The 24,854-nt window shown below is 33.8% G+C and overlaps 2 protein-coding genes across 4 annotated transcripts in view; both read left to right on the forward strand.

Moving 5' to 3' along the window:
* The window catches only part of LOC135845856 (protogenin A-like), a 192,533-nt gene extending 177,110 nt beyond the window's left edge, over positions 1 to 15,423 (forward strand). The window contains exons 6-18 of the mRNA XM_065364705.1: positions 945 to 1,165; positions 1,248 to 1,402; positions 1,492 to 1,663; positions 1,750 to 2,130; positions 2,786 to 3,121; positions 3,199 to 3,341; positions 4,113 to 4,248; positions 5,598 to 5,856; positions 5,949 to 6,082; positions 6,177 to 6,406; positions 6,487 to 6,804; positions 6,916 to 7,020; positions 10,337 to 15,423. Coding sequence (XP_065220777.1) covers positions 945 to 1,165; positions 1,248 to 1,402; positions 1,492 to 1,663; positions 1,750 to 2,130; positions 2,786 to 3,121; positions 3,199 to 3,341; positions 4,113 to 4,248; positions 5,598 to 5,856; positions 5,949 to 6,082; positions 6,177 to 6,406; positions 6,487 to 6,804; positions 6,916 to 7,020; positions 10,337 to 10,621 — 2,875 coding nt within the window. The 3' untranslated portion in view covers positions 10,622 to 15,423. The remainder of the gene's footprint in view (positions 1 to 944; positions 1,166 to 1,247; positions 1,403 to 1,491; positions 1,664 to 1,749; positions 2,131 to 2,785; positions 3,122 to 3,198; positions 3,342 to 4,112; positions 4,249 to 5,597; positions 5,857 to 5,948; positions 6,083 to 6,176; positions 6,407 to 6,486; positions 6,805 to 6,915; positions 7,021 to 10,336) is intronic.
* Positions 15,424 to 15,649: 226 nt separating this feature from the next.
* On the forward strand, positions 15,650 to 22,202 carry LOC135845857 (uncharacterized). Of its 3 annotated transcripts, none has more exons than XM_065364707.1 (2): positions 15,650 to 15,908; positions 19,880 to 22,202. In XM_065364707.1, exon 2 carries the CDS (start codon positions 19,890 to 19,892, stop codon positions 21,843 to 21,845), a length of 1,956 nt encoding a protein of 651 aa, XP_065220779.1. In that variant the 5' UTR covers positions 15,650 to 15,908; positions 19,880 to 19,889; the 3' UTR covers positions 21,846 to 22,202. The 3 variants fall into 3 exon arrangements, with proteins under 3 accessions (XP_065220779.1, XP_065220780.1, XP_065220778.1); XM_065364708.1 differs by having other exon boundaries at positions 15,650 to 15,904; XM_065364706.1 differs by having other exon boundaries at positions 15,651 to 15,912.
* Positions 22,203 to 24,854: the final 2,652 nt, after the last annotated feature.

The following is a 24,854-nucleotide window of genomic DNA, read 5'->3' on the forward strand; positions in this document are numbered from 1 at the left end:
AGAAGTGGTGAGCCCGTAATTTTCATGTATTTATGATTTCAACTGCCAAACTTTGAAATCTAATTTATTGAAACAAAACAAATATATTTAATTTTTAATTTGAAAAAATAGTTTTTGTGCTGTAAAGTTTTTTTCTTTTTTTTTTTCAACTTTTGTTTTCAGTTCTTTTCTTACGCTTTCATTTTTCTATTTATTCAACCGACATTATTTTGTCACATAGGTATTTATTCATTTTCCACTTGAAATTCATTGAAACTGAACTTCGCGTAAAATTAACTTTAATTTGGAGGGTTTGGAGTTTTCTCAATTCATTTTTTTTTGAAATTTTAAATTTTTATCAATTTTTGCTTTTGCTTTTCGACTTTATTAGTTTCGTGCTGTTTTTTTTCTTTTTCTTTTTTCCAAAAATTTCAAAATTTGATTTGTAAATTCACTTTTGTATTTAAAAAATCAAAATTAAGTGATATAGAGAGTTCCAAAAACAATTAGAATGTTTTAAATCGTAGGTATTTTTTCGATTACCTATATGGCCCTATTCGAACCTAAAAATTTTCATCCCAACCTAGGAATTGATTGCAATTTTTACTTATCTATTTCCATTTCAGGATCCAGTTTTAGAATGATTTTTTTTTTTTTAGTTTCTTCAATCCTCTACATAATATGTAAAACCCAAGGTGTATCAGTTTTTTCTAAACGGCCGCAACGAATTAAATCTTCTGTGGGACTGATTGCTCCTGGCAGTTTCTCGCTTGTAAATTAACTCAACTCTTCTGATTCTGCTTGTGTGTATGACTTATGAGAATAGAATGAGGTCTGGTTCGAAGAGAAGGGATGAATTCTTGCAAATGTTACCTTGTTTTGTGATCATTTTGATCGTATTGTTGGCATCACGATTATTCTAATTTTTCAATCGAATTAAAATTCGAAATTCGTTCAATTTTCAGTTGCAAAGGAGTTAACTCGATGACAAAAGGACAAGCCCGTCTCAGATTCCCACTAAGAGTGGGCGAAGGGGTGAAAATACAAGAGAAAAAATTAGCATTTATTTCGCCCGAGATTCCAAAAAACCTAACTGTAGTACGAGGACGTAATTTGTCATTGCACTGTCATGTAAACAAGGCGAATGCTTTTGTCACATGGCTTGAAGTGGCTGATATCCATCATGGTGTGTATTTTCAACCAATGATACTTACCTATTAATTGCTTAGTACATTGGATGCCTAATAATGAGACTCGATTTTTCGCAGGAGGAACAATGTCGAGGATTCTTCTACATCAGAATAGTTTTTATACATTGGAGTTTGGACAAATGGAGAAAGAAAACAGATACGAGTATACGTGTGTAGCAGAAATTTACAAGTACGATTCGAACAAGAAAGTTACGTTGGAGCAAATTAAACAGGTAAGATGAGTTTGATCTAGGATTATGAAACCTATCTGTATAGATCTGATCGTAATGTTGAAATTAACGTCAAATATGTAAATTTCCAGGAAGTTAATATTACGGTAGGAGAAGCTCCTAAGATTTTGGGCCTTTCGTCATCTCGAGAAATGGAAAACTTAGGTATTCCGAAACGATTTTACTGCAACGTATCTGGATACCCGCCACCGATAGTGAAATGGTTTCATGATGGCGAAGAAGTCGACTCGAATAATAAGAATCGTAAGTGATTTTCTGCAATGCTAACGTCTTGTTCGTGTGTAGAATGATGTGAGTTAAATCAATTTTTTGTTCATCTTTTGTCGCAGATCGTTTCATGATTACTTCGAATTTCGAATCGAAAGAAAAAATCAGTTATAATTCGTTGACGGTGCAAGATTTAGAATACCGGGATCGAGGTGTATACCAGTGTGTGGCTGAAAATGAATTCGGATCGACGTCCAGCGCTACCGTATTGAAAATTGGATCTCGTGATAAGATACCACCCACGGTGACCGGAGTAAAATGTCACGTTATTAATACGACCGATATTATGGTCACATTTGATCCCAGCGGCGGTCATCCAAATGCTCCTAAAGTCGACGTTGCCGAAGAAATTCCGCTGATTAGTACAGGCGATGGAGGACCATCGGCCCCAAAAATAACTTCCACGATTTCAGCTATATTCGTGGTGTCTTTCTTTCGCGAAGGTGAATATTTTTTAGCTGCGTTTTATTGCGTGTTTTAGAGGCATTTGGGTTTGATTTTGGTCTATCGGCAATCAGGGTATCTACCCGGTCGCGGAAGTTGGAAAAGTCGCGATTTTGAAAATAGGTCGCAAAAGTGGAGAAAAAGGGTCGCGAAAGTCGGGAAAAAGGTCGCGAAAGTCGAGAAAAAAGTCGCAATTTTTACTAAAAATCACACAAAAAGTCGCTAAAAATTGTACCAACTTCAATTTTTTCATATTTCTGTAGTTTCATACATTTTTTATGTCACATGGGAACTATTGAAAGTTGATCAAAAATTCCCTAAAAAAAAAAAAAAGGTGCGAACTTTATTGGGAAAACAGTTTTTTTTTTTTGTTGAAAAATGAGGAGGATGGGTACCGAAAAAAAGGAAAAAAGGTCACGAAAAATCGCGATTTTCGAATATCAAATTTTGATAGACACCCTGGCAATGTCCAAGAATATTCTTTGCAATGGTTTTAGACTCCGGCAGCTAAAAAATGATTTCTGTATACTTTGAAGTGGCACTGTTTCAGCGAATCTGGCCATCTCGAATACAATTTTTTAACTGCTTTTAAATTAAAAAAAAAAACCGAAGTATTCTGTGATTATGAAATTTTAATATTCTTAATTTTTACAGGCGATCCTACTAGTCGTAATGCGGCGCCGGCGATCAACGGGTCCGTTATTATTGGTAACCTTAAACCGGACAGCAAGTACTCGTTTTCTGTGAGGAGATACCAGGATAGATTTGGATCAGATCCATCGGAAAAGGTCTCTTGTTCTACGTCAGGTTCTGCGATAAAAATCGAAGAACACGCTCCTAAAGCTCAATATTTAAGACTTCTTCCGGACTCGATTTTTCTGTACTGGCCCAAATTCGTTGACGATTCGTTCGAAATCCATGTGCAAAATATGGACAATTCGAGCAACAAGTTTCGATTAACATCCTACACTAATTACACAGTGATTACGAGTAAGTTGCCGGTATCTTTCGTCACGTTTGAGTTTATAAAAATGTATCGAGGATTCAATCGGATAATTTTTTCGCAGATTTAACCGTCAATGAACCTTACAAAATCAGCGTGTATTCTATTCCAAGTGCCGATGCCTATGAACCGATTAAAATCGTATTGAGACAAATTGAATTGAAATACAGATTTCAAATTTACAAAATTAACGAATCTTCCGTCGTGGTAAGATGTGCTTATTTTGAAAAGTATTGTACGGCTAAGGTATTTTAATGAATTTTGTACGTGGGTTTTGAAACTGATGAGTGGATGGAGAGAAGATGATATGCTCTTTTAGTGAGATGAATTGAGTAAAAATTAAATTGAAAGATCATCCAAAAATGATCCGAGTTGAATTTCAGACGTTGAATTCCATTTTTTGATTTTTGACAAATTTTTAAAATTCATTTAAATCGTAGGTACTTTGTACTTATACTCATGATTTCCCATTAAAATTCAAAATTAGATGAAATGAAGGTGGAAAGCTTGGTCTCCCAAATTGATTAATGGCGATTTTGAGCTTATTTATGGTCTCTTGCTAATTTTTAGAATCAGCCCTTGAAATTTGGTTTGGTATTTCAATTTCATAAATTTTTTGAAAAAAACATTTTATTAAATGAATTCAATTTTGAAAATTTGGCAATTTTAAAATTGAATTAATTTGGTTTGATGTTTTTGTACATTCTTCTGATTTTTTTGCTTGACTTGAAAAATTCCTGATGGTTGAAATAATATATATTTTGTTGAGTGGAAAGGAGACAGGGGGAGAGGTGTGGAAAAATGTTTGCTGAGAACGGAAAACACGTACTGAAACACGGCCATGTGGTTTGTAAATTTCAAATTCCAAGCTTGGGAGGGGGGGGTTAGGAGATTCACTTCGGTTTCTTTTGAAATCGTCTGATTCGCGTCCCTAAGATCAACATTTACGTATATTGAGATTTTATGCATTGTTTACAGTTGGTATGGAAATTGGACGCCACTCCTGTAATATTAAAAGGATATCAAATTCAATATACAAGGCAGGGACTCGAAGGAGACGTCAATGAAGCGTTCGTAGAGACCGACAGTTCCTTTTTTATAATTCATGGACTGAGTAAGCTTATTTGATTAAATAAAACTATTCATTTTGTGATTTCAGTATGTCTGTATTATGTACTTTAGGGTGGATCTTACATACATGCTTGGTGAAAAATTTTCTTTGAAATTTTGAATTGTTCTCAAAACAGATTAATCGGTTGATTAGGTAAAAAATAAGGGCTTTAAAATTTAAGCTCAGAAATCAAGTTCTATGTATTTTAAATATTCAAAAATTTTGATTAAATTTTTTTCAAAGTTTTTGAAAGTCTGACATAGTTAATATTGAAATGTCAGAATTTTTTTTTTTACATAGGTAGTTTTTTAAAGTTGAGCATAATTCAAGATTTCGAGATTTTTCACAAGTTTTTAGAAGCCAGATAAAATATTGTAAAATCTAATAATTATACCATATACCTACTTTAGGTCTAAATGTTGGGTACCTATTGATCAAATTTTTGCAAAAAATTCCATTTAGTAAACTTCTTCCAGAATTCCCCAAAAGGTTCGCTTTTTCGACAAAAATTGCGAAAATATATCACTTTCTTCCATATAATTTTCGAAAAAAAGACTTGTTTTGTGTTAAATTTGCCAAAGTCTTGCTTTTTGTCAAAAATTAACTAGAATTCTTGCTTTTCATCGAATTACAGTCTTGCTTTTTTAGTTTAGCAGCAGTCAAAAATTATCAAAATGTCTAGTTTTTTAACCATAAAGTTGCAAAAAACGACTGTAATTTCCAAAAATTGTTTTTTTTTTTTTTGGTAAAAATTGTCTTTTTGCTTTTTTTAAAAACATTTTTGCGGTTTAGTAAATCACTTGAAATTGATGTTTTTTTTGCAAAAAATTCCAAGAACTTTTACTTGTTTCCAAAATTTGTTCAAAAATTTCACCTTTTTGCCAAAATTTCCAAAAAACATTTTTCTGCTATAATTGACAGTCTTGCTTTTTACCTTTTTTTTTTTGGCCAGAAATTACGAAAATTTTCTCAAGTTTTGAATGAGTTTTGCTTTTTGAGGATAATTTTTTATTTCAATTTGTAATGTAGGAAATTTTCTGTTTTTTTCTCAGTACCTATGTTGTTTTAATGTTTTGCTCTAGTTTTGTTACTTTTTGATTACTTTTTCAATTTTTTTTTTTTTTTTTTTAAAATTTAGTAAGTCCGATTTCTTATTTGGTGCACGCGTTGAATTTTTTCTAGTTGAAATTTTCAGGGTGTCATTTTTTGTCGGAATAAACCAGTTCAGCTTTCTGAAGTGATAAAATTTGAACTTTCAAATTGAGACCACCCTAATAATAAACCTATGATGCATCATAATTTTCAAGGATGTTGATTTTTCTAATTATTTATTCATGTTTTATTCTGTAAAGGTCCCGGTGAAACATACGATGCGTCCTTATTTATCGTACTTGACGACGGTGTAAATGACCACCCAACCGAATTGACAAAGTTGACTTTCACAATGGCGCAGGAGCCCCCAGAACCAAGATTACCAACTATTACCCCAGACTGCGGTAAGGCTGTTGATTCGGAACTTCGGTTTCTTTGGTATTACGCTGACCCGACATTTTGCATATTTTTGGTCAAATATCGATCTTTGAACAGCACCGAATACAAACTAAGAGTCTCGTGAGTATTTGAACTTATCGTATCGTCATTAAAGATCGAACTAGTGTTTTCTGATTATAAGCCAGCTAATGTGTGAAATTTTCTATTCGCAGTACGGAAAAGAATGTAAAATTTTATGATGTACCTGCCGACTCTGGTTACGAGGTCAGTATTCAAGCTCTGAACGAAGATGGAGAAGTGAGTAATTTCACCACTCCTCCTGTGACGTGCAAGACTAAACCAGCGAGTAAGTATCTTTAACGTAATACGAGTACATATTTGATTTCTATGTAATTTGTGTTCTTGGATAGATTTACTATATCGAAAGCGTAATTTTTCAGTACCGACTGTTCTAACGCCAGGTCAAGTAGACAATATATCGTATGCTCAAGTCAGCTCGAAAATTGCGTATTTATCTTGGCAAAGGCCTAAACATTTTGACCCATCGAAGTACAGTTATGTCATATCTTACGGTATTCGTAATCAAACTAAACCTGATTGGAAACCAGATTCTATTTCAGCCATCAATACGACCGAAATCAGAGTCCATGGTGATACGAATTTCGTTGCTGTAAGTAAATAGTAGACGTTACTCAACTCAGATCTACGATTGGAAATATATTAATACGATTAATTTTTCTTCGAATGCAGATTCCCGAACTAGTTGCGAATACCGAGTACGTGATCACGATCGGAGTTGAAAATATTTTAACCCATGAAATTTCCCAAGGTCCGAAAAAAATCATCGTACTGCAGCCGAGACCGGAAGAAAGAGATGAAACGTTCATCGGCTTGGTAATCGGAGGCAGTATAGGCATAGTTTTCATTTTAGTCTGCATCATTTCGGCCATATGTGGTAAAAGATTGCTCAAGCAGTATTACTACGAGCGAAACGACAGTATGCGTAGTTTATCGACGTACAAGAAACCAGATATGAAGATTTTGGCCAAAAATTCTACCGTTTTTAAGGTACATAAAATTGCGTCTTGTGAATTATTGGGATAGACCAGAATTATCTACAGATGTCTGGTGTTCGTTGAAGGATTGATTTTTGATTGAAATTTGTGTTGTTTTGTGCAGAATTCGGCTGCTTATGGAAACGGTACAAATTTACAATTACCGTTGTTGTCAAACGGAACTTACGTCAATGGAGGCGTACAGATTACCAGCATCGAAGGTGTCAGAGTAAGTATTTTTGTTGGATTATCCATTTTGTTGGTTCAATTCATTCTCATGTCTCATTAGTTTATTTATTGCGGTTTGATGATTCTGATTCATTTTTTTTTTTTTTTTTGAAAAGATTTTAATTCGAGTTGATAATTTTTGTTTTGATTTGTTCATCATTTTCGATCATGACGTTTTGAAATTTCAAAAGATCAGAGATATCGTTGTGTTTTTCAACAATAATTTTTTGGATATGATTCCTCATGTCAATGACCTTTTAATTCAAGGTTGCTGAGTTCAATTATTCCGTTATTTTTTCGGTTTGATATTCCAGTGTATTTCCAGTTTCTCCATTTTTGAGAAAATATATTTTGATTCAAAAGAATTGAATTCAAAGTATGAAGAAATAATTCGAAACTAGCGGTCTCGAATCAAGGTGGGCAGGCTATGTACCTCAAATTTTTTAAATCACAAAAATTCGCCCAAATTATAAGAACTCCTGATTTATGAATTGAATTACCTATTTAAACTCTGATTCGATGTATGGAAAGTTGGAATGAGCTGAAAAGAGCTAAAAAAAGGGGTTTGAAATTTAAATACTCCCAATTTTTGTCAACATTTTAGAAGCGCTGCACAATTTTTTCGTCGGTGAAAAATTCAACGCTGCTAACAAAATGTTTAAAAATGAATAAAGTACCAAGTTTTCAAATTTTGGGACATTTCAACCCCCTGCCCTTCCAACGCAGTCAGAATTTCGAGTAATTCGGCACTGTAGAGCTCAAAAATGGACTTCAAATGGTACGCTGATCTTCCTATTTTTTTAGTGAATTGAATTTTTCACGAAAGAGAAATGGTCTTCTTTCATTGAAGGAGCGACGAACGCCAAAAACTGACAGTGGATTTGAACTCAACGATCTAAAATATTAATTGGAAAGCAGATTTCATCTTTCTCGGTTCCTCGTTTAAAAAAAATTTGGAAATTTCATTTCAAAAATCGCCATTTATTGTTGAAAAAGCGATCAACGCTCCAAATGGACGCCTGTTTTGGATTCAGCGACCTCAAATCAGGCACAAACCACCTTCAACTCATATTTTTTTTTAATTGAAAAAATTCAAAAAAATGTCGAGGACTTTGATAGCTTTACCTATGCATTAATTTTTTCTGAAAAAAAAAATCTGTGGAGAATTGAGTTGAAGTTACGTGCAAAGAGGTTTTCTCGACTCGAGGAATTTATTTCAGTGTGTCATCCTAAAATTCTTTCTAGTTGGGTTCTAAATTGAGCCGAAATTTAATCACAGAATTTCGCCAAAAAGTGTTGAAATTCTTGCAAAGTTGAACCAAAAATTGCTAAAGCATCTTAGAAAATCTGTTACATTTGTTAAAATACGAAAAAAATATGGAAAATGCATTAAGCTAACCCCTTTGCATTTTTTAGATCTTTTTGATTTCCAAAAATTTGAGTTTGCTGAGTCCAAATCTGCTGTACGATTTGAGCGCTCGCTCCTCCTTCATAGAAATTTGGCGCTTATCTCGGAATCGAAAAATCCAACGTCAATTTTGACGTCATATTCGAAATCAGCGACCCCAAATTAGTTAGAATCCGTCATAAAAAAAAATGAAAAGACAACTTTCTTCTAGCTCATTTTTTTGTCTAAAAATGGCAAATTTTCAGTAGATAGAAAGAAGCATCCTCGGGACAATCTGGCATGGCATCAGAAATAACTCTTCTAGCGAAAATTTTGACTCGAATCGTGACCAAAAGTTTTCTTACCAAGCGAATGCAGGAACTAAATTTAAGATCCATTAAAAATGACCAAAAGGTAATGGTATTTTAGTAAAGTTTGAGAAAACTGAGCTAATATTGCCTGAAACATCGTTGAATTGAAACCGCTTCCGGACACAAATAAATTTAAAAGCATTGCAAAAATTGTAAATAATCGAAAAGTGATAAAATTTTAGTGAAACTTTGATAAGAATTGCTTGAAAAAAAGTGTTAAAAACATGAAAATCAATGAAAGTTTGCCGAAAAGTCAATAAAATTCGGTATAATTGAAGTTTACCTAAAAGTAATGAAATTTCAAGAAAACGTGGCAAAAATAATTGTAATTTTAATCAATTCATTTTATTTTTCATGCTTGAGAAGAAAATTCTTGTCGCGAATTAAGCGGAAATTTTGGAAGGGGAAGGAGGGGGCAGTCAACGCAGCGAATTAATTTCCGGTGTCAGATTTTGACGTAAGTCATCAGTTTGCATAGAAAGTGTTCGTTTTGGAGCTCCAAATTGAGATAGAAATTTTTTTGAAAAAACGTCTTTTCGAAAAGTGAAAAATCATTAGTTGTTGATGAAAGCATCGATCAGCGTTCCAAATGAACGCCAAATTCGGACTCAGCGACCCGAAATTAGTCTCAGAACACTTTTCAGTCGATTTTTTTTTGAAAATTAGAAGTACCAAAAATTGAATTTTTTTTACCTAGTTGAAAACTTTTGATCACGAATCAAGAATTTGTTTTCGGTGTCCGATTTCCATCAAAGTTATTATTAGTTATCCTGAAAAGTACCAAGGTGTTTATTGTCTAAGGGTCACAAAAGTCACGAAAGTCATGAAAAAGTTATGAATTTTGCTCGAAACACACGTGGAAAATTTTTTAAAAAACCATAAAAATAATAAAAATAAAAAATTTGTTCAAAAAATCAGAAAAATGAAAAAACTGAAGTACCCTATTTTTGATCATGTAAAAAATGGCAACCCTGTTCGACAAGTAAATAGACTTTTTCCGAAAAATGAAAACTCAATTTTTCATAATTTCTCTTTTTTTCAAACGTTAAAATAATTAAATAAATAATAGCAAAAAAGTTATTCAATTTTTTTGTGGGGAAGGGAGTATTTTTATGCGGTAAAAAGGTGAAAAATAGCTCATGAAAAAGCCATGATTTTTTGTCTGGGAGTTTTGTTAGATACCCTGATTACTCACTATGGGGCTCAAAAATTTGCTTTAAAAAATATCGTGACCATTGTTCTAGATATAATGCCCATTTGGACTTGGAGATCTCTAATTCGTCGATAAACGCCTTTTACTCGATGTTTTTGAAAATTGAAGAAATTCCAAGAATGCTAAGTGTAGTTCGTGGAAAGCTCATTTTTTTTTTTTTTTTTTTTTTTTTTGTTGATGAGAGAGCCACGAACTCTAAAAATAGATACACTCCACTCTTCCTTCTCTAAAAAAAGGGTTCTTATTTATTTTTATAAAAATAATCATTTTATGGAACCATCAATTGGATTTTTTTTATACCATTTATTCTTGTACTAACTTGGATGTATTTTTTCTTTACCCACAGTATTGTCCCGGCACTGGCAAAAAAGTAACCAGACACGATGACGGCATGTTACTCCATCGCGATTCACCTTTAGACGACACGTACGAAAAAATCATGGAGGCTGCTGATACGGATCGAGATCGCGAAGGAGGCGATTCCGGATACTGCGACAAAACCCATTCTCAAAGTCCACCTCTCAAAGACAGCAGCGGCGGCAGAAGACATCGAAAAAGCTCCGATATACCGACAGACGACGGTTTTCACGAGTCAAATGAGATCTACATCAATGGATCGTCTCCGGTGTAGCGTATGTGGTCTCGATAACGAGACCCAAGAGATTATTCATTAATGTACTAAACGATTCCAAATCTGTATCTGTGTGTGTTTTATCCGTATCTAAGTCGTCTCGAGTCTTTTGATGATTATGGTGTTTTTGTTGTTGCTACTGTTGTTGTTGTTGTTGTTGTTACGAAAAGCGAAGGTGTACTCGCGAAACGAGTTGGTTTTTTTTTCAGGGACCATGGCTATAGCGCGATTTGTGTTCAATGTAGGCGCGCCTAAGCCGGGGGAATGTTTGAAACCAAATGTTATTTATGTTTAAAAATTCAATTCTCAGTTACCTGATTAGTCCGATAAGTTTATATGGAAGTGTTTATTATGATTATTATTACGAGATTCTTTTTTAATTACTATTAACTTGATATTTTTTCTTCTTTCGAAACTATTATTTTACCTTTATTATTATTATTGTTATCAGTGTTTTAGTTTTCTTCTTTTTTTTACGTTTTGAAAAAAAAACAGAGGTGGTCGATTTTGTAGCGAAAAGGTCGTTGAATCGGGCTATTAGACTGAATATATCAAATATTATGATCCTCATTTGGGAAGATTCTCTTGCCAATTGAGTCTTGCCACGTGTTTTCAGGGTTTTACGCATTTCTCTCATTTATTATAACATTAACAAATAAATCGAACACCTCCGAAAGAGTTGAGATAATTCTAATACGTCGAATTATTATTATTATGTTTTACTTATGTAATTTTTATACGCGTAATGAAGGTTCCTACTATGTATATAACCTACTACAATTTGACGTGTTTGAACGAAATTGCATTTTTTTCTCTTCTTTTTTCCTCTGTTAAGTTATTTGAAAGAAATTTTCATTTTTCGGAATTATTATTGTCGTGTATTTGTACAAATTATTATCGTAAGCAGGTTTTCATCCTACGAATTATTTTTGTTTCATAAGTGTTGGTGCGTTTCTTTTTTTTATTTCATAATTATTGTGTTTTATTGTTTTTCTTTCTACTTTTTTATATTTTATGATTTTTCTGTTTAAAAAAAAAAATGGTTTCGTCGTGTCAAACGAAACGTGTTTACAAAGGTTAATCGTATTTCAAAAATGTACAGTTGCACGTAACATTGTGAAAGGAAAGGTTTAATGGTGCTTGATTTTTTTTTTCTTTTTTTAATGTGAGAAAATTACCATTTTTATTGTGTATTTTGTAAGCGTACTTAAATTATGTTAGAATGTGTTTAAAAAGCTCATATACGCTAAAATAGTTATGTTTTGATAGGGTGGTACTTGGTACTGTGCTGTTGTTTTTGTTTGCGACTTTGCAAGTCGAATTTTTTATTCGATTTTTTGTGACTTGATTTTGTATTTTTTTTTCTTATTTTGCTTGAAAAATTGATTACAAATGGGCAATTTGTAGCTATCATAGTTTCAAAATTTTTGAAGAGGGTTGAAACGTAATCAAAATTTGGTAATTTAATGAATTTAAAAAAAGCTACAATTTCTAAAAAATTCGAAATCTGTTAAAATTGATAAAAAAACTGAAAATTTAATATTTTTTTCATTTTTATTTGTGATTGAAATTTTTTGGGATATTTCCAATTTCCTGTTTCCTGTTTATTAAAACAAATAGAAATACCACGAAAAAATTTTTGAAATCTTGGAATTTTAAACAATTTTAATTTTTAAAGATTTGATGAAAATTTGAAGGAATTTCTCAAAAAATAGCTGTAAAATTACGTCAAAAAATTGTGAAAATCTGACATTTTTACCCCCTTCCCCCGACTTGGTTCGAAGGTTTCGAGTAAAAAAACTGTAGCTTATAAAAATCGACTTCATTAAAAATAATTTCGTTTAAAAAACATTTTGAAAATTTGAAAAATTATTACTTCAAAGTTGAAAATTTTACGCAGAGAGCGTTTTTTAATGTACGTTTCTTGCTGATGAAGACAAATTAGAGAACCACAAAGTGAAAACTTGGATATTTTAAAAATTTTCCATTTTAAATTTTATACGAGATTAGAGTTGATAAATATTTTGAAAAATTAAAAAAAATTCAGGTAGTTTCTAAAAAAAAAACTATCATTAAAAACGTTTGAAAATGTAGTAAAAATTTGAAATTTTTTCAGTCATTGTTCATCCCCTACTTCCCCCTCCCCCAGAATTCCTAAGTAAAAAAATTCTACTTGGAATTGAATATTTTGATTGAAAAAAATATTGAAAAAATTTGGGAATCATTTTTTTTTAAATATGAAAGTTTTCAAAATATTGCTTGATTAAAAATTTTTTGAGTGGAAAAATCCACAAAATAAAAAATTGAAAGCTGAGAAAATTTTTTGATTTTGATTTCTTGAGAAATTTGGGTTGACTTACTTTCAACAATGTTGGAAATTTAAAGGATTTCACAAAAAATTGATGTTAGATGACCCGAAAAAAATTGTGAAAATTCATTGCTTTTTTTGTAAATATTTATCCCCTCCTTCTCCTCTTTTCCAATATTTGCTCAGAGAATTATTTTAAAAAGGTTAATAAAAATGGATTTGATTAAAAAATCTTCATTTTAATTTTTTTTAAACCATTTGTTCTTTTAAAAAAAATTATTATAGAAGTTTGAAAATTTTTATTTAAAAAGTGGAGTAAAAGTTTAGTGGTTTTAGTTCTCAAATTTTTGGAAATACTTTCAAAATAAATTTTTAATTCATTAATTGAAAAAAAAAATGAATTTGAAATTTTTTGAGGAAAAAAGTTATTACGCAAATTATTTGAAATTGAGTGTTTAAAAAAATTATGCAAAAATAGAATCTGATTTTTTTTAAATTTCCAAAAGTAAGAAATTTGTAAAAAATTTAATTTTATTTCAAAAATTGAAAAAAAAATCAAAAATTTGAAAAAATTGAAAATTTTGAACATTTTTTATAAATATTTATTTAAGGGGGAAATCTCAAATTATTTTCGTGTCGTTTCGAGGTTAAGTATTTAACGTTGGTCAAATATTGCTCAAACATTTGAAATCTTCACCTCGTCCTTTTGAGGTCTCTTTACGTACTAGTTGTGGTTGTGGTAGAGAAGAAGGAAGTGGAGGGGAAGAATATTTCCCAAAATACAATAAAATTAAAACCATTTTCAATGAGTACTCAAGTGGTCTAAAAAATGGGAGAAAAAATCTTGAAAAAACAATAAAATAAAATAAAAATGTAGGTAAATCTCTTTTCAACATCAGCCAAAAAATTTTCCACTTTGAACTCTTCCTTTCTAAAATGGCTGACCGAGTCAGTGTTCTATTTGCCCCATTTTGAGATCATTTTTTGATTCCCTCCGAGAGGATGGGGCTTACTTCAGGTCCTCTAGAAGAGGTTCATTGAAAAGATCTCATTTTAAATTTAACAACGAAGTTCATACGAAGTTTATTTTTTAAAATGATCGTTGAACGAATCAAAATCGAGTCTGAATAGCTGATATAAGGTCATTTCGTAATACTCAAGTACCACCCTATACTGTTTTAAGGATTAAGTAATACTTGTGATCGATTTTCATTTTAATTGTTGGCGCGTTCACGAATTTTTTTTGTCGAGTCTTATGTTAGTTTTTTTCGCCCTTGTTTTACGACTGAGACACGTGAATTTTTTTTTCTTCATTAAAAACAAGAGGGTACGTGCTCGTTACAAATAAGGCTGTGCTACCGATGCCCCCTTTTTTTATATTACATATTATCGTGAATTTCTCGATACTCAGTCGTTATATTTATATATTCCAGTACAAAACAAAAAACAAAAAAAAAAAAGAGGAAAAGTTCAGTTCAATAGATTGGATTTTTTTTTTGAAAAATTGTTTTACCGCGTATTCGACTTGAACGTTGTGTTTGTATATTAACATGTTTCAGTTTATAAGTTTTTTCTAAGTTGAAAAGTCGTGTAAAAATGTACAATTTTGGGAAAAGGTTGTATAGATTTTTATATTTGTTTTCAAAGTTGACCCATTTTCTTATGTTAATTTTTTTATTTGTAAACATTCCTCTCTGAATTTTTTTGTTCAAGTTATTTTTCCTACGTAATTCATGGAGCAATTGAAATACGCTTAACATTTTTTAGCTCAGGGTATTAAACATTTATTCGTTTAATTTTTTTTTATTTTCAATGTGGCTTTTTATAATGTTCTTTTTTTCATTTTTTTCATTTGTCGTTTTGTTCGGTAGAGCACTTGCGAAAATCATCGTGTGAAATTTACACGCTTTTGTATTTATTTTTACGTATTTTTTTTTTCATTTAATTTTTAATTCATTCGTGTTAAAATTCGAGTTTTAATTTTTTTTTATACCGTGGATTTTTAATAGCGTTGTTTTATTTGTTTGGTTTTTTGTTTCGCTTCGACGATGGTTTTGTTTTCATTCCGAAGATAGTTTATAAAGACGTTTAATTTTACTTTTATATGACTTTTTTTTTCAGTACGCAGTTAATTTGTTTGATTATTCTCTTCTTGATTACCCATTCGTTATGAAGTAGTACAAAAAAGTAATGTAAAGTTCAATTTTTAAACTGTACCTTATGAGTTTGTTACTTCTTTTTGTTTCTGTTTCTGTTTTATTTGTCAGTTTTTTTTTTTTGAAAAAAATGATGGTTTATCGTTGACATTCTCGAAAGGACTCTGCTCATTATAACGAAATGAAGATAAACTTTATACATATATTTTTTTGTATTTGTTAAGGATTGTTTTTAAGTATTTTTAAAAATCTCTTTTTGTAATTTGTTACGTTTTCACTGTTTTTCTTCTTTTTTTTTGTGTGTGCGTGGAATTATTAAATAGATGTATTTTTTTATACATCGCGTTTTTATTTATTTTCTTCTCGATTTGTTTTTTGAATTGGTCGAAAACGAACTCGTAGATGGCGAAAAACTAACCAGGACTACCAGAATCTCGTTTAAAAATAAGGTACCTAATCGTGGAGTTCCGTGGAAGTACTGAAAGCAAATCGTTGCAAAACGCTCCGGGCTCCGGGTCTCTTTGTTTCTAATGTCCAGATCACTATTCATCCGATCTATCTATCCCACCCTGACAGCAGCTCTAACAATACCTAAGCATCTTTTTGAAAATGTAACGGAGTTTGGATGTTAGAACTGGTCTTCATTTCTTTACCTACTTTATCCTATTTTACGTGTACACCGTCGTCTCCTCATTGTCGCTATCTGCGATGATGTTTGTGTGCAAAAGTCCTTTGGTGATTCAAATACTGTATGCAACGAGTAGTCGTGCGTGCGTTTGTTTGAGATCTTGACCAACTTCGAGGTTCTTTTCCTTGGCAGTGAGTAAGTAAGTAAATTTATGTTTAATTAGGGTAATTTTCAACTTTTTTCCTCTCACAAAACATTCATTCACACATTATGTTGAAGGGAACAAATTTTAAAAGAAATCAACCAAATATGTAGTTGAAACGTGTGGCTACGTAAATGACAATGAATAAGAAGGTCTGAGTAAAATTAATGCGTACCTACAATTTTATTTTGCATAATTTACGAGTATTTTAAGTTGTGATGCATAAAATCCAGAGTCGTAGCGTACGCCAGGCCAGCCAGGGCAAACCCCTTTTTTCTTTGGGGGGAGGGGGGTGTTTATAATTACAAGATTATTACACCCGTAAAGGGGGGGGGGGTTAGATTTGGTTTGTGAGGTTGGTGTTTTTTATTAGGGAGATCAATTTTTGTTGACTGACGAAAATTTTTCCCTATCTAGCTAGAAAAATTCGTGTTAGGTACCTATTTATTTTCAATTTCGCCTCTAAAAATCACCATATTACTGCTTTTTTTCACCTCAAAACCACGATTTTTTTGAAAATGCTCCTTCTTTGAGGAACCATAATCGGATAAAAGTTATTTCTAAGGCTTCTCTGCATTTTTGGTTAGGTAATTACAAAAATTTCAATTAGAGCAACCCTTGCCCTTCAAATTTGAAAAATCCACTTTGAAAAATACTTACTCGAAATCACATTTTTTGTATCTACCGCAGAAATTATTATTGAAGATAGTGCAAAAGTGATAATCACATAAATTGATCAGAAATGAAATTTCCTATCCAGAAAATTTTTTATCAATTTCTCCAGTCCCTTCCCCTCTAAGGACTCACAACCAAATTTGGAAAATCAATTTTAAAAAAAACACTCACGCATTTAGCGTGAGAAAGACCAACTTTTCTCTAAATAAAAATATTTTACGAACAAATTGATTCGTTTTTTTTTGAAAAACTTGTATAGCAATTGATCTGTTTACAATCGTATAGAATCATTTACGAACGATTGGCAATTGAACAAATTGATTGGTTTCTAGGTGAATCATTCGCGAACGAGTTGATCAATAGTTACTGAATCATTCGCGAACGAATTGATTCATTTACTCAATTTTTGATGAATCATTCGCGAACGAATCGATTCGTATAAGTGACTCGTTCGCGATCGAATCGATTCATCTACTCAATTTTTGATGAATCATTCGCGAACGAATTGATTTGTATAAGTGACTCGTTCGCGAACGAATCGATTCGTATAAGTGACTCGTTCGCGAACGAATCGATTCGTATAAGTGACTCGTTCGTAAACAAATTGATTCATTTACTCAATTTTTGATGAATCATTCGCGAACGAATTGATTCGTATGAGTGACTCGTTCGCGAACGAATCGATTCATTTACTCAATTTTTGATGAATCATTCGCGAACGAATTGATTTGTATTAGTGACTCGTTCGCGAACGAATCGATTCGTATAAGTGACTCGTTCGCGAACGAATCGATTCGTATAAGTGACTTGTTCGTAAACAAATTGATTCATTTACTCAATTTTTTATGAATAATTCGCGAACGAATGGATTCGTATAAGTGACTCGTTCGCGATCGAATCGATTCATCTACTCAATTTTTGATGAATCATTCGCGAACGAATTGATTTGTATTAGTGACTCGTTCGCGAACGAATCGATTCGTATAAGTGACTCGTTCGTAAACAAATTGATTCTTTTACTCAATTTTTGATGAATTATTCGCGAACGAATTGATTCGTATGAGTGACTCGTTCGCGAACGAATCGATTCATTTACTCAATTTTCTATGAATCATTCGCGAACGAATGGATTCGTATAAGTGACTCGTTCGCGAACGAATCGATTCAGTTACTCAAATTTTTAATGAATCATTCGCGAACAAATTGAATAATTTTTAATGATTGATTCGTATCTAAGTGACTCGCTCGCGAACGAATCTATTCATTCACTCAATTTTTGGTGAATCATTCACGAACGAATTGAATTGTTTTTTGTGAATTATTCGCGAACGAATTTATCAATTGTTAGTAAATCATTCGCGAACGAATATAGTTGATGAATTATTCGCGAATAACTCGATTCATTGAATTATTTTTCGTGAATCATTCGCGAACGACTCGATTTATTCAATTTTTATTTGGAGAATTGTTCACAAACGAATTGACGAACCTATTAATCAATTGTTAATAAATCATTCGCGAACGAATCGAATTATTTGATTAATTTTTGGTTAATTATACACGAACTAATTGATCAATAATTGTTAATGAATCATGCGCGAATAAATCTATTCATTTAATTAATGTTTGGTTAATTATTCGCGAATAAATCGAGTAATTATCGAGTCCAAAATTGATCCGCGTGCATTCGAAATAAGAAAATCGACAAATTTCAACATTTTCTGTCAAAAATCAATTTGCAAAAATTAAAAATCGTTTGAAAAATTTTAAAAATTTTTGTGCTAGGGGTACGATTTGAACCTCTTGTTTGAACCCCGCTAGAAACCTTTTTACAGTTCATTAGTATCCAAAATACCTTCATCCTACCAAATTTTGAACCCAACAAAATCTTCCGCTAGTTAAGTACATACTCAAAAATCCAAATTTTCCAATTTTTTGTAATTTCTATGTTTTGGAAACCCCTAAAAATATAAAAACCTGCAATTCATGTCAAACGTAACGTTATGAGAGGTATGTACTCAATTATCTAGAAGAAAAAGTTTAATCAAGCTTCCTGTATATTCGTAATTTTGAACCCTTTTTTTTAGAGTCCCCACTTTGGGCGTCCCTAAAAAGGCGTTTATATATGCATATTTTTTCAAATAAATTGAAGAATTTACGTTTGAAACGCACTAGCTATAGTGGTCGGTAATTTTTCATTTGATTTTTCCTGTAACTTTCAAAATTGATAGATAAAGGATGAACCAAAACTAAGGAGTCCAATAGGTAATTGGAAAAGAAAAACTCTCTCCTTATTTTTAAGCTTTATATTGCAAAGATCGTTTCAAAAAGTACAACTTTTCATCGTCAGACAAGAGAGCTTTTTTAGGTCAAATTCTGAGCTTTTACTTCGTTGAAATCGCGAAAACGTGATTTTGATGTTTTTTCGAAGAATAAAATCTCAGTATTTGACCAAACATTTCAAGAATGGTCGAGTCGATACTTGACTGTCTGGGGCCAAAAAATGGCCTTATATCGCAACTCCTTCTGGAAATTTATCATTCCTACTAAAAATGTAGACCTATTTTAGTCTTCAAGGAACAATTTTTTTACTTGGGATTTTTTCGTTGGGCTCTTGGGAGGGAATATACGTGCAATTCTAGGAAGGAAGCTGGAGGTCACCACATGGTGAACGGGGGAATTCGATGAAAATCTTTCTGGATAAGAAATTTCATTCTGGTTAATTTATGTGATTATCACGTTGGCACAACCTTCTATTATTTCTGCCGTAAATGCAAATAGGCAATGTCGTTCTGAGTAGGGTTTTTTTAAATTTGAGGGCAAGGAAGCCTTCAAGAAATAACTTATATTCGAAAATTTTTTCTGTATGACCAATTAAATATTTCCACATTTTTAGAAATGATATTATTCCATATTTTGGATAATTAATGTATGATGTTTTAACTTACTTGAGAAGAAAATAAACGCCTATTTTCAAAACACATTAACTCAAAAATACGCGATTTGCGAATTTTCAATCGCCCAGTAGAACCATAGAAGTAGATTAAAATGTTGATGGCAAGGTTGTGTAGGAGGAGAAAGAGCGAAAAAACACAATTTTTTTTTGAAAATGCCCCCCCCCCCTTTTGAGAGCTCATATGTTTCATCCAGGGAAACCTCCAAAGCTGAAAATTTTCTGAGTGACTTTTTTCTCAAAATGAAGGTCTTTACTGAATTTGTGTCAGATTTGTCAGTTCTTTCAATGCGAAAAATTCCGCACTCTAGTATGAAAAAATATTTCAATTTGCAGATTATTCAAGATGACCACTGATCAAAGACATGAAAGAAATGACACCGATGAGAGCCACGAAGATCATTATACATACCTGTGCGATGTACCAAGCTTGCAAGAAGTAGCATCTCATGAAGTAGTTCGAGAAATATGGCACATCAACCTATCAAAATATCATCCTATCAAAGATGAAGAAACGAATGTCATCCCTTGTAACGAATTCCTCGAGTACTGTGACGAATATAGATGCCAACAGCTGACAAAACAAATGATAGCAGATTTGAAAGATGCTCGTGTTGAAGAAACGCTTAAAAATGCACTTAAAAAGTTTAGCGAAGAGATTACAAATTGGGTCGAGCACCTTCTACAAATAGTATTCCGCCACGAATGTCTGAGAGGAAGTCACGAAATTCGCAGCATTGATCCAAAATGGTGTATTTGGTCAGTGTATGGTAAAATCGACTACGAGAAAAGTGCGAGGAAAATTCTACAGATTGGCAGTTTGACTGATGTGCAGAAATTTCTCATCATGTGTGAATATTGTATGGAAGATGATATCAATAACTTTTCGTTGGACTTGCTGCCATCTGAATTCATCGAGAAAGTGGATTTCCGCACTCATCGTTCCAGTTTCTATTGGATTTGCTTCCTTAAAAATGAACTTCACAGAATGCCAGTTGAAAATCCCGTTTTTGCAGATCTCATTATGCCAGTTGAAATTGCCCATTTTTCTGCATCTATCCTCAAGCATTGGTCACCACAAATACACCCTGATGGTAGGTTCAGCAACGAATTTTTCTGGCATCGCTTAAGTAACGATGATCGAGTGAAGGTAGCTGCTGCTTGGATTTGTTATGGACGTTACGAGGACTTTACTTATGTTGCACGAATCCTTTCGGCAATGTTGTGGCATCAGCAACAACGAGTGCTGTCTGAATTGCCAGAAAAGCCCTCTAAAGCTATTGCTCGTACGCTGCGTTGTGAACCGCGAATTGCACTTTGGATATGGAAACACTTTAAAGATGAGATGGCTGTAGAACAATTTCGCCAGTTATTTTTTGATATGATACACGATGGAATATCGATGTCTACGTTGCTTGAGATTTGGAAGACTGCTTCTGATCATCAGAGAAATTTTTCCATTTCGAACATTTCTGAAGAATTCATTGATAGCTTTAGTCAAGGTCATTTTATGGTGCCATATTGGTTTATTACTGGAACTTTTAGAACAAAAAGAAACTTCATGTTGCAAAAAACAATGACCCAAGACGTTATGCCATGGCACGACCCAGATTTGCTGAACAACTTATTGAATAATTGTCCACCATGCTCTGACGACGAACTGACGTTGACGAAATTAGGTATTGATACTTTCAGATTTTTAAGACATTTATATGTTGATCTATTTTGCCCACGAAATTTTGAAAAGTTTGACGATGAATTAAAAGCTTATTTTTTGCATGATGTTGATGCTGCCCGTGCATATAAACGATCCTTCCTATATGCTATATTCCCGAAATTTCCTGTTCGACTTGGCATATACACAAATGCAAATTGGTGGGACGAATTTTGTAATTTTATTGAAGATGCTTTTGAAAATGATGAAGCAGGAGCATTGGAAGTGAAACAAAGATTCATAGATGAGAATGCCCACTTCTCTCTTGACTCACAAAGTTACTTTGATCTGCGGCGTGGTTTTGATAATCTAGTGAAAATCGTTGAATCGATGTTTCAAAACAACAAACTGAGACGTGTGAAGTATTCTTTTTCTAGGTCTTTTGATTACTCAAAGTCGAAATGTTCCTTCGTGCATTTTGATGAAAAGTTTAACTCAAAGTTTGAGCAGTGGTGTTCGGTGGTTTACGATGATTCAATTCTGTTTAGTAGTGATGATGAGTTTTTGAGTGATGATGAGAGTACTTCGGATGAGGGTGAAGAGGATTGGGTTTTTGTAGAAAATGAAGACATCAGGATTATGGATTAAGACGAAGATGTCGATGAGAGTAGTTCGGATGAGGACGAAGAGGATAGGATTTTGGGAGAAAATGAAGACAATAGGATTTCAGATGCAGACAAAGATGGTAGGAATTTGGATGAAGACGAAAATATAAGATGATTTTGACAAATGATGAGATAGAATTTTTAGTAAATGTGAAAGTGGAAGGGTTGATAAATAGATAGGTACTTACGTGATAGGTACGTTTCACTTTTAATATGCAATATCTGCTGTAAATTTTGTAATGATAACCGGATATCCTATAGATAAGTTTTTCTAGAAAATTAATTGGTACGAAAATGTAAAGTGTAATGAATGATTTTTATGAAATAAATGTTCTCAACTAGTGATTTCAATTCATTTCTTTCAATATTGAATTATTGAATAGGTATGTAGGTAGTTAGGTACCTTCTCACTACATTAATTTCCTTCTAAAGAATTTTTTTATGTATCCTCGGAATATTACTTACCTATATGGTAGTATTCAGCCTTCTGTACTGACCCATACTTATAATACTAGAGGTGTAAACTCAATCTTTGCTGATCAATTGAGTACTAAAGTGAACAGGGAAGGAATAGATACTATGGCAGTCAAAATCTTTAATAGTCTCCCTCCACGGCTCCACAAATCAGAGATGTTCAAAATACTATGCTATTGTAGAGGGTACTTGGGACTCCATGTTACCACTCTACAGTGGTAATTTGATGCCCAGGCAGGCGGCAACACTGCAACTGGTACAACGCCATCTGGTGTACTAGTTCAGTGGAGACGACGGCCGAGATTGCCGAAGCGAGCCGCCTTGCAGTTTTCTAACCATCTTCATAAAGAGTAGTACTAAGTTTAACGCTGGCTTATGCCAACTCTGTCTGTTAGGAAACGCCTCATCACCAGCAGAATCTTTCGTGTTAACGAATGGTATATTTATTAGTCGTAGCAACGCTAGTATATCTGTACATCTAATGAGATATAGCAATATATGGTGAAACGTATATGTTGGTGTTGATCATTTGATTTACGACGAGTTGTGGAGAGTAGTAGTTGGGTAGACTGAGATAGGTATTTATACCTTGCGGGTTCAGCGTTCTATACGAACTGGGTTGTTTTAGGGTTAAGGTACCAGGTGGCATAAGTAAGACTTTTCCCCTAAACCATAAGAACCCTCTGTTTTACCCTAACATTGGCGCCATAAACGTGGTGTTTCTTTCTGAGAAGTTCTGAGCAGGTTGAGAAGTGAAAGTTTGCACAACTGTGCAAAGTGGAACGAAGTTGCTCGGATGCGGATCGGACAAACCCATGTGTAACCAGGTTAGTGGTGAATGTTTTATTATTTCGTTAAGTTATTCGTTTATTCGCGATCGTTCGTAATTCGCGAAGTGTTTTTTGGTAGTGAAAAAGTGAAAATTTGCACTTTTGTGCAAGATTGTACTAACCTGGTCAAGTCCATTCCTGCTTGATTTGTGTGCAGTTCTGTCCTGCAACAAAGAAAGTAGACGTTGTTTAGCCGGATTTTTCTTGAAGTAAACGAAAGTTTGCTTACCTAATTTGAGTATTATTTACCTGATTTGAGTAAAATGAGTTCCAACAGAGGTGGGCGTGGCTCCTCTAATTCTTTGAGTAGATCGAATTCTGGAAATAATTTAGAATCATTAGAGGATTATCGTCGTAATATAGGCTCGAACGTTAATGGTAATCGTGTAGCTACTCCCAGTGCTTCCCAAATCCCTCAAAGACAACCGAGAGATGCGGCAGTGGCCTGTACCCAAAGAATTCACGAAACTTTTCCGAGGAGAAGAAATGAGAACAGCGCAGGCTCGGAAGCACCTAGAAAGCAAGCGAGGCTTGAAAGTGAGAGTAGTGAGACGAATAGAGACGAAGCTGAGGCGCAAGCAGAATTGAACATGCATCAAGCAATGTCCAATTTGGCAAATTCGAGCAGGAACGAACCTGCTCCAAATGTGCAAAATGAAGCTGAGTCTGAACCTGTCGTGAGTAGACCTGAGCCAAACCCAATGCAAAGCCTGTTGGATAGCCTTGACGCTGATGTACAGCAAGCTTTAAACCAAGATAATGTCGATTCGGCTGCAGGTCAAAACCTGCAAGCTGAAGATTTACTAAATAGGACGATAAATCCGAGGCGATCGAGTTCTAGGGAGTCTGTACGAACAGTGACTGTCTCAGACAACCCCGAATCGCGTCGTGAATCCAGTGGTAGCCAAAGTGCGGTGCAAAGGCCTACTGCGAGGCGCATCAGCCCCCTACCACCCCCTCGAAGTGTAAGAGCGAGTAGCGAACCTGTCTATGGGGTGACAGTCGAAAATGTCACCACGAGCATCGAGGAAGAAGCGCAAGCGCAAATGGCGAGTAGATTTAGGGAGTTGAGCCTAAACAACGTAAGAACTAGGCCCCGAGAGACGTTATTTGGTGGTTTTTTACCATCTGAGAACAGACCGAGGGATCCGAGTGCACCTCCTCCCTACTCTGCTGTAGACCCCCTCGCAAATGGTCAGCCACCAGTAGGCACCAGAGACGCGTCGCGACGAGCTCAAAATAATTTTCAACAGGAAGTTGAAACAATGACTAGACCAGCGGTTACACGCGCACGTCCGAGCGTGAACGTAGCCATTAGAAGATTTGATTTTAGGCCGGTGAATTTAGGCGTTGAGCACCAGCTCATCCGAGTAGAAAATAGACGACCGGAAACTGCTACAGACGCGTACGTTAATGAGCAAATACCTAATTTGCGCGATAATTGCGAGATCTTAGACCACAGAGCCGAATGTATTGAGACTGAATTATCGCGTACTCGCGTTGATTTGGAAACAATATACCGTGAGATTCAAAATAATATAATTGATAGAGATACAGCGAGTACCGCTCGAATGCGCCAAATGGCACAGGCATGGGGTACCAATCACTCTAGGCTTATAAATCGTATCGGTGATGAGATTCATAATGAAGGTCTGAGAATGACACAAACGATGGACGCGGTAGCGGTG

The sequence above is a fragment of the Planococcus citri genome, chromosome 4 (genome assembly GCF_950023065.1).
Source record: "Planococcus citri chromosome 4, ihPlaCitr1.1, whole genome shotgun sequence".
Taxonomy (NCBI): Eukaryota; Metazoa; Arthropoda; class Insecta; order Hemiptera; family Pseudococcidae; genus Planococcus; species Planococcus citri.

Bases quoted from the DNA above. Each gene is read 5' to 3' on its own strand.
- LOC135845857 (XM_065364707.1), top strand. From the start codon at position 19,890: ATGACCACTGATCAAAGACATGAAAGAAATGACACCGATGAGAGCCAC.